Here is a 9,597-nt window from a genome sequence, read left to right as displayed (position 1 = left end):
AGCTAAATGAAAATGTAGACAGTACATATATTGTATATATCTTACTTTCTAGGCCTGGTCATGCGTTCTCATAGAGGTGTAAATAAGGTGCAGTCAGTGCTTGAATAGTCTCTCAAGAACAGCCTCAGAGAACGCTACGCCGATAGGTGTCGCCCTTTCTTCTTTGACGATGGGTTCCCAGATTGGTGCTTGAATAAATATCCAGTAGCAGTAGACCTACTGAGCTGATAAAGCCAAGGCCAAACTGTATTCTACAATACGTGGTGGCGCCTATTTAACTAATTGTGTTGTGTCTGGACTCTGGACTGTGAAGGAGAAATGGGCTAATAATGTCTTAATTAGTCTCCCTGCTAAAAAGAGTATAAATAAGATTTCGAATTATTAATCTGTAGCCTACTAATCAATCAACCAATCAATCAAAAACATATGTGTTGTCTTACAAAGGAGTGAGAGTGAGAAGGAATAATGCAATTAATAAGTGTGTGCCTGCATGAGAAGTTGTGAGTTGTGACCATTTCCTTTTGTTGTGACCATTACTTTAGTGAGCAGTGCCAGCAAATGTGTAATTCCAGCCATGAATTCAGTCATTATGATGTTCTTTTGTTTTTAGTCTGTCCCCCTACTACAAGTAAAGTAAAGTGCCTTGTAGACAGTCACACCCCAGTAAAAGTATTGATACTTTTACAGTTAAGTAAAACACTTGAGTACTTTTCCCACCACTGGTGGTCACACCCAGGTACCAACGCCCTAAACAGCTGTCTGGTGTATTTCCGTGCCTCATCTCGCCTGCCCTCTTGTGGCAGCCTGGTAGAAGTGCAGCGCACGTTGGCATCAGGTACTGCAGTGTATCGTGTCTGTCAGTTGCCAGACAGGGCTCGTGTTGCCAGTTGCCACCTTTATAACTTAAGGATGGCAGGAACAGCATGGAGGACAACGGTAAGTGATGGACATAACAATAACAACAACAACAATAATAATAATAACCAACCTAGCAGAGTTGTGGTGTACAGCAGCAGGCAGCTATAAGGATAATGTGAAGAAGGACACCACACGCCAAAGGCCTCTGAATGTCCTCCACACTACACTTCACTGCTAGCTTACTTATCTGCCTGCTTCCTGTAGCCATAGCAACTTGACTCTTGCTAGTTAGCCATCAAGCTAACATTTAACCACCGGGATCGATACCTGACAGTAACACACGACACGAGAGCCGTGAAACTAACGTTTTGTTACTTTACTTTTACGCGCCCAGTCAGTGATGAAGCTGGTCCCTGATTTAATTTCATTCTTCGCTGCGTAGCTAATCTATTGGTCTAATTGGCTTCAATGTCATACGTGTGGCTGCTAACGTTAACCGAAGAGTTAACGCTAGCTGTGCCACTGATTATGGTTATTATGAACAAAATAATGTCTTTTTAAACACTCCTCTAATCTGCAGATTCTTAATCTACTGAGAAAGTGGGGTTTATCGATCAATGACAAGAATAAAATCAAGTCAGAGGAAGTAAGCATCATGATTGGTTATCTAACTTATTTCTTGGCTAAGAGAGACATAGCTAGAAGAACCCCTCTGTAGCATTTTAAGGCAGATCTGGAATGGACATTTTGATTTCTTCTTAGGCTTTATTGGCAAACTCCTCCCACAAGTGCAATTACTGCAATAACTTCAGTTCTGTTCAGATGAGCTTCATGGTTATACTTGTTTACCTCAAGGTGACCTTACATGCTTCTGTTATGGGCCAACGACTAGATAAGATGCTTCTCCATTTTGCCAACTAACCAACCCTGCCATGACCCGTGTCTATGTGGGGAAATGTTTGGCACTAGCCCTGTGCCCTGTTTGGAAACGAGGCCACATGATATTAGGGATGCAACTGTTAATACATATCGATAATTGATCATTTAATAAAATAATTGATTAATAACACTATTTTGGCAATGTCATTTAAATTTGAATGTAAAAGAAATGTAAAAAATGACAAGTATGAATATTGCAGATCTACCAACAATGTTTCACAATGCAAGCAATTGTGATTTTGAAAATCTGCTATTTTCACAAATTTTCCACTACACTTCTGCAACAAAATATAAAATAGGGCAGGGCTTCTCGATTATTCAATTTACCATAATCGAAATGTCATCGATAGAATTTTCACAAAGACAATAATTGATAGTTGCATCGCTACATGGCATCCTTAAAGGACAAGAGAGAAATGTCAGTGTTGAGTCTAAATACCTGCTTGCAGCCTGGCAGACAACCTTACACACACAGTGAAGGTGGCATCAGGCATATTACTAACTCTTAAGAGACGTTGACATTAACAGAGATGGCTTAATCCTGCTCTGCCTTCTCAATGTCCTTTACAGATCAGCTCCTTCATTCATCCCCAGCACTTCATATAGATTTTGTTCTGTGTTATGCTTTACAATATATTTACATGCTTTTCTGTGGTCTTTTCTCTCTTGGACCCAAGTGGCACAATATATTGTATTCCCTTTGTTGGTTGTGTTATACATTACAGAGTGAACAAGGATTGGTTTTGTCTTGAATGTGGTTGGATTAGAGATCTATGTCCAGAAAAACTTGAAAAAATAAATAAATCCTTGGCTCATTCTGTTTTGTGCATGTTCACTGCTTTTGTTATAATGCATCTTCATGCTGCTGTATCGCCTTGTGTTTTGAAAAGTGTCATTATTGCTCCATAGAGAAGATAGAAATAGAAAATGGTTGGATATGGTTGAAAAGATATGGTTGAAAGAAATGGACAGATTTTCTACATTTGGTTGAAAGAAATGGCCAGATTTTCTACATTAAACTGCTGTTTCATGGTGGGACAACATTCCTTATGCTTTGCCCTCCCCTAAAGTGTAAGTCTGCTGATACACTGGAGGAATTAGCAGATTAAGACATCATGCAGGGATGTTGTCCAGACCTAGCTAGGCAACCATTGAGTAATTGATCCATTGCTTCGACCAGTCCATGTTATTGTTTTCTTTGTGTATGTATGAAACTGAGCCAACAAGCCCTCTGACCAATGAAAATGTGAATAAGGTTAACCAGTATATCCATGGCGGTTTAAATTGGCCTGTTCTAAGACTCGTTTCCTTTTTTCACTTTCAGGTGTCGCGGGTAGTTGGAGCTCTGAAGACAGAGACTGCCAGACCCAGGACGTCCATCCGTGGGGTATGTATGACATTTTTTTTATAGAAGAGTAAAAAAAAAAGAATGTTACCATTATGTACACAAGATGTAACAACATTGGATGCTGTGGTTGTTTTTCCACAGATGCAGACGGTCACTTTAATCCCAGGGGATGGAATCGGTCCAGAGATCTCTGCTGCAGTTGTGAAGATATTTGAAGCAGCAAAAGTACGCACTGGGAAAATGTGACACTCATGAACTCCAAATATTTGGTTACCGGTATATACATAACAAAAAACTATTGTCAGACCACCTGTTGTAAAACAGAAGCATAATATTTGGCCTGTAGATACTATAGGTATAGTAGACAACCCTCTAGTAGTTACTGGACAACAATATTTTCAGATACATTTATGAAAACAAGAATGCACTCAATAGAATGAAGACCTCCACCAATGTCTAAAATTCTCTCCACATTTCTCACTGTAAAGTTTGGCCTGATGTTACAGTAGTATCAACAATTTTTCATCCCATTGGGGGGAGCATGAATGTACACAACACATGATTATCATGTTCCTGTGATTCAGGCTCCTATCCAATGGGAGGAGAGGAATGTTACAGCCATCCAGGGGCCTGGTGGCAAGTGGATGATTCCACCTGATGCCAAGGAATCCATGGACAGGACCAAAATTGGACTCAAAGGTATCCCAGTATATACACCCTTACTGTACCCACTTAAGCGTTTACTGTAAGGGGCTCCATAACCTTCTGTAGGGCAGAAGGTTAAGTTTTATGTGAAGAGATAGATTTTGTCCTCACAAAAGATGGATTCACTATTAAAAGTCTGTCTGTTTTATAATTATTCAAACAATGGATAGGATAACCACTATTTTGGGCATGTACTGTAGGCAAAAATATTCAAAACTAGCGAAAGTAGCCAACCTATGTACATTGACAGCAAAAATGTTCAACAATTATGAATATAGCAGATCTACAAGTGCACAGCACATCGCACTGCAATGCGTTGCAAGCTTTTAGGTCAGCTATTTTCATTCATATAAAAATGATGTACTGTATATAAGTACAGAGCACCAGCTCAGTGGCCTTGCAGTTATAGTGACCGCCCTGAGATTAGGATGTGGGTGTTTAACCTCCCATTCCAAAGATCATACCAAAGACTCTAAATATGGAACCCAATGCCTCCCTGCCTAGCACTCGGCATCAAGGGTTGGATTGGGGGTGAAGTACTAGCGTCATGTCCTGGGGGCTTTGTACATCAAGCTGCCTCACGTTCCGGAAACAGGAGATGGGCGCTTGCCCTATGGGCCTCATGAATCTACAAGGCTTGCTTACTTACTCGGTCGCAGCCCTAAAAGGGACACGCGGGAGAGAAAAATAATATGTGTGAAAACACATTTTATGTTAAGCTGGTGTAGTTTTTAATACATGTTCAGTCGTTTTGGGAAAGGTTTTATTGTCAGATTGTTTTATGTTAACCCATTTAGAACGGGTACACATTTTGTGTTTCATTATTTTATGCTTTAACTATTGAAAAATAGCAGATATACAAGCTCACAGCGCGGCACCGAGTGCCGCGCTGCAAGCTTGTAGATCTGCTATTTTTTTTAAATCGTGAAAATTTGAATTTTGACCCGATTCTATAAGTGTCTTTTGAATCCTTCTAAGGTTTTTTGAAAAACCTATGTTTCTATGTCAGCAATCTGGCTCGCCATCGTCAAAGAAAAGGTCCCACTTAAATGGAGCTCAGTTCGTCTGTTCTTGAGAGACCACTATGTCAGTGGTTCTCAAACCTTTTCATGTGAAGGACCCCCAAACTGATATTTATTTGGCCACGGACCCCCATCTCAAAATATTTAGTTCCAGGGACCCCCCCAGAAGCAAAATTTGAGTTGCAAAGTAAACGTTCGCTTTGAAAATACATATATTCAAAGATTTGCACACACTTTAACAACTTTTTCAAAAATAGCAGATCTACAAGCTTGCGAGCTTGTATATCTGCTATTTTTCACTGGTTAAAGCATTCAATAATTCTAGGCCTAAATGGGTTAAAGAGGCCTAAAAGAAGTACCCGCTCTGGGTAAGAGCATCTGCTAAAGGCCTAAATTGTGCTTTGTAATTATATTTTAAAATCTACAGGCCCTTTAAAGACACCAATCGCTGCTGGCCATCCCTCTATGAATCTACTGCTCAGAAAGACCTTTGACCTCTATGCCAATGTCCGCCCCTGTGTGTCCATCGAGGGCTACAAGACGCCCTACACTGATGTCAACCTGGTCACCATCCGAGAGAACACAGAGGGAGAATACAGTGGTATTGAACATACGGTGAGAACCATGGCCGTGTGTGTATAGTTTCCACAACTCCATTACTTCTTTTCTCAGTTAACATATATGTATAACGCCTTCTCTTCATATAAACCGTCTAAAGGCAAATTTATACATGTTATTTTTACAGTTTGCGTTGCGACAATTTGCCAGCTTTTAGATCGGCTATCTTCACCGAATGTTAGCCCCAGAATAGGGATGATAGGATTGAAGTTGCTAAGTGAAAATGGTACACAGAGCTGCTGCTGCTGCTTGTGATTTGTTGGCATATGCAAGAAAAAACATTCTCAAACGTTCTCTGATTTCTGTGTTTTTCTCAGATTGTTGATGGAGTTGTACAGAGTATTAAACTCATCACAGAAGATGCCAGCAGACGCATTGCTGAGTATGCTTTTGAATATGCCAGAAATAACCAGAGAACCAGTGTCACCGCTGTCCATAAGGCCAACATCATGTAAGTTGTGTTCAGCACTCGGCAGCTCATCATGTTAACGTTGGATTCGAAGGATTTATTTTCCATTGATGACTCCTATACAGGCGACTATCAGATGGGCTTTTCCTACGGAAGTGCAGAGAGGCAGCTGAACTATACAAAGATGTGAAATTCAATGAGATGTACTTGGATACTGTGTGTCTTAATGTAAGTATCCTGAACTTTATATTATATACTTATATTATTATATTATTATACCTATAATTCTTGCAGTTACAACAGATCTTTGTAATCTTTTTTTTTTAACACAGATGGTACAGGACCCCACACAGTTCGATGTACTTGTGATGCCCAATTTATATGGTGACATCCTGAGGTAATTTGTTTTCCTAATAGCTTGGAATAGTTCTTAGTTTATAGCTGTAGCAGAGTGACTCACGACACTGCCTCAGCCTGATGACCTCAGAAGGCTAGTATCTCCCTTGGTCCATAGGGATATCCCTTCGCTCTAGTGGTCAAGATATTGGACTTCCATGCGGGAGACCTGGGTTCGAATCCTGGGCGTTACATAGTCATACAGTAGTTAAAATCTGTACGTAATCAAATGTAACTAATATAAAGCTCACGTGTCTAGTCAGTGTATAGAATGGTGAATATAAGACATGATATTTATACTCAACTCTATGTACCCTTTCAGCGATCTTTGTGCTGGGCTGATTGGAGGTCTCGGAGTGACTCCCAGTGGAAACATTGGCGCTAACGGTGTTGCCATTTTTGAGTCGGTGAGTAAAATAGCGTATTCTTTTCTCCAGCACCATGACTGCATCGTTCTGTCAAATAGTGCTATGTTTATATAGCAGATTGTCAAAGTACAAGTCACACATCATAAGATTGCCTGAGACCATAATTTCATTGCAAGGGTCATAGTGAAACATTAACCCTGATGACTGAACATGATGTTTTTACTGTTGTCAGGTTCATGGAACCGCACCAGATATCGCAGGAAAAGACATGGCCAACCCCACCGCTTTGCTCCTCAGTGCAGTCATGATGCTGAATCACATGGGCCTGCACAGCTACGGCAAGAAGATCCAAGCCGCCTGCTTTGATACAATCCGAGAAAAAAAGGTACACTAGGTGCCTTTACTATTTCCTTTCCTACTAGTTATGTTAAAATTATGCTGTGGTGATTTGATCATGTGAGGACCTCCCAGTCCAGTAAAGATTGTTAATTTACAGTAGAATTACTCATTCGTAGAGGTTTGTTGTGTGTGCCTTGCCATGATATAACTCCAAAGTCTGGTGACATGCTTTGTTAAAAAGGAAAGTCCTTAGTCCTCTCTTAAACGCCTGGACAGACTGTGGAGCTCTTAGATGGTGTGGGAGTGAGTTCCACAGCAGGGAGCAGCTGCGTAGAAGTAGTAGGAGTAGTCCCATGTTTATAAGAAGGGATCAGGGGTCTAGCGCATTAAAAAGGACATGGACACCCTTGTTCTTGGACGATACTGACAATAAGTCAATCTGACCTACTTGGTAGCTCACACCAATGTTCTTCTCATTGTCTTACATTGCACATGGCACAATGAGACAGGTCTCAAAGTCACTCTTTTTTTCACATAAAATCGAACAAAGCACAATGGATGTAACATTACAAAACCACAGTATTTTCTTATTTTGTTTAAAATAAAAATGTCAACTGTTTTTTACAATTTGAATTAGTAAGAAGATCCAGACTGGATCTGTGAATCAGGATCAGGACTTTCAAATAGTAAATGCTGTCAGGTTTTGCAACATACATTTTCAAGATTATGCTATTTTTTTGTTTGTTAATAACAACAACTCATGACCATATTTTGTATTTTAAAACAAAATGCTAGGATTAATGAGTTAAAAGAGTTGAGACTTTGAGACCGCTTTCACTGTGCAATTTAATTCAATGCACTCACAGTGAGAAGAACGTTGAAAACTATAGAAATTACTATTATTAATTATAATATCCAAAATTAGACGGTAATTATGAAATAAAATGGCCACCCTGAATAACAGAATGGTTGGTTAAAAAAATAAGCTATTTTGGGATATCACTTTCTCAACAAAGGAGCAACTCTTGAAGATATCTCATCAATATGTGGAGTTATACTGTATCATGGAAAAGTAACGAAACAACACAAACCTACACAAACCTAACCTGACTTTCGCCAGATGGTTTGCAGCATTGCGTATGCCTGCATAACGCTCTGCTTCTACCATCTGGACTCGGTCCAGCACAACCGATGTAAGGGGCGGGCCATTTTTTAAAATTCTAAAGCAGGTGATTGGATATGGCCGTGCCAACTCCAACGACTCATATTGGCCTGTCTGCATGACGTTGCACCCAGAATCCGCCTCCTGGGTTTCCACGTGGTCTGCAATCAGACTCTATTGGCTCAGAGCCGCTCAGAGCCCGCCCATAGCTGCCGCTGATTGGTCCGGCCAGGGACATTCCGAAGGGAACCCCTCCTCCGCAAGTGAACCCAGATGGTAAAGCAATGCATAAGCAATGCTGCCACCATCTGGCGAAAGTCAGGTAAACACAAACCTATACCCATGTCAAATTGGAGCCTTACTGTATGTGCTTTTGTTATCTGTTTCAGGTTCTGACAGGAGACCTTGGAGGAAAATCGAAATGCTCAGAATTCACAGCAGCCATATGTGAGAAGGTGAAAGACGCAGAGTAAAGAGATACTAAAAGGGGACGACTGTCATCTCTGGCTCTTTCTCTGTACTGCCACATACAGTACTTGTTACTAAATAGTATATTTACCTCTATGGGTCCTATTTTAGGACAGGTGTACTGGCGTGAGGCATGCATTCCACAGGCAGTTTCGGCGGTTAACTGCACGTCACGCCAGTGTGACTGTTTCCTCCAAATTGGGCCCTATAAACAAGAGTCAAGAGTTTGTGTTTCTGAATGTTTATTTTTAATGCTGCAAACACAAGCACTGTCTTAAAATCTTTTGACCATTTCCACTGTACATTCTAACTGCTCAATCTGATATATTATTTATTTATTGGCTGATGTTGACTGCTGGTGTGATCACTGTCTGAGTATAAAAATGGGGCCTGGCATAAACTTTGTGTTTAATTGCTGTTAATTATTTCAACCTGGTGTACCAGTTGTTAGGCACATTTCATTTGTTACTGGTAGTGGATAATGTTATACATAAGACTGTAACCTCAGTACTGTAAGTGCTCAAATCATGTATTGCTGTGGCAGCAACTATTACATATCACATGCTCCTTCGAACACAGTGCTTCAATATGACTCCAATCACTGAGTTACGCATGTAAAGCTTTTTGTGTAGAAATATTGTCAGAACACAAGTAGAAACAAAATACTGAAATTGGCATTATCCCTATACAAATATTATTACAACTAATATCGTAGCATAAAATAGATAAATAATTGAAATTATTTTAAGGCAGTAATTAATAAATAAAGCTCACTATGCTCAGCTTTATATTTTTATCAGCCTGTGGCACTGCACAACCCCACTCTGAAGATGTATTATCAACTATTATTATCACTAGAATACTGCCATAGTTTGCTCTGAAATAAAATGGAATTATTCTCTCTTCTGCCTTTTAAATACAATGAAATGTCATAAACAACAGAGGTCCCCATAAAAGGGATCATA

At 40.0% G+C, this 9,597-nt stretch overlaps 1 protein-coding gene across 1 annotated transcript; it reads left to right on the top strand.

The window, feature by feature from the left end:
- The first annotated feature begins 846 nt into the window (after window positions 1-846).
- On the top strand, window positions 847-9,574 carry LOC308293747 (isocitrate dehydrogenase [NAD] subunit alpha, mitochondrial-like). The gene is made up of 11 exons (XM_080736364.1): window positions 847-936; window positions 3,122-3,184; window positions 3,287-3,370; window positions 3,730-3,844; window positions 5,300-5,487; window positions 5,808-5,941; window positions 6,025-6,127; window positions 6,232-6,296; window positions 6,618-6,702; window positions 6,896-7,048; window positions 8,554-9,574. The coding sequence occupies exons 1-11, from the start codon at window positions 910-912 to the stop codon at window positions 8,635-8,637; spliced, it is 1,101 nt and encodes a 366-aa protein (XP_080592490.1). The 5' UTR covers window positions 847-909; the 3' UTR covers window positions 8,638-9,574.
- Window positions 9,575-9,597: the final 23 nt, after the last annotated feature.

This window comes from Nannobrachium achirus, assembly GCF_963921795.1.
Source record: "Nannobrachium achirus genome assembly, chromosome: 11".
Lineage (NCBI taxonomy): Eukaryota > Metazoa > Chordata > Actinopteri > Myctophiformes > Myctophidae > Nannobrachium > Nannobrachium achirus.
Note: the sequence above shows the minus strand (reverse complement) of the source record. Positions and strands in the feature narration are given on the sequence as shown.

What these genes read in the sequence shown, in the direction of transcription:
- LOC308293747 (XM_080736364.1), top strand. Translation starts at nt 910, where the DNA reads ATGGCAGGAACAGCATGGAGGACAACG. An exon ending in AGATATTTGAAGCAGCAAAA is followed by an intron (nt 3,371 to 3,729) that starts GTACGCACTGGG and finishes CCTGTGATTCAG; the next exon opens with GCTCCTATCCAATGGGAGGA. An exon ending in TTATATGGTGACATCCTGAG is followed by an intron (nt 6,297 to 6,617) that starts GTAATTTGTTTT and finishes GTACCCTTTCAG; the next exon opens with CGATCTTTGTGCTGGGCTGA.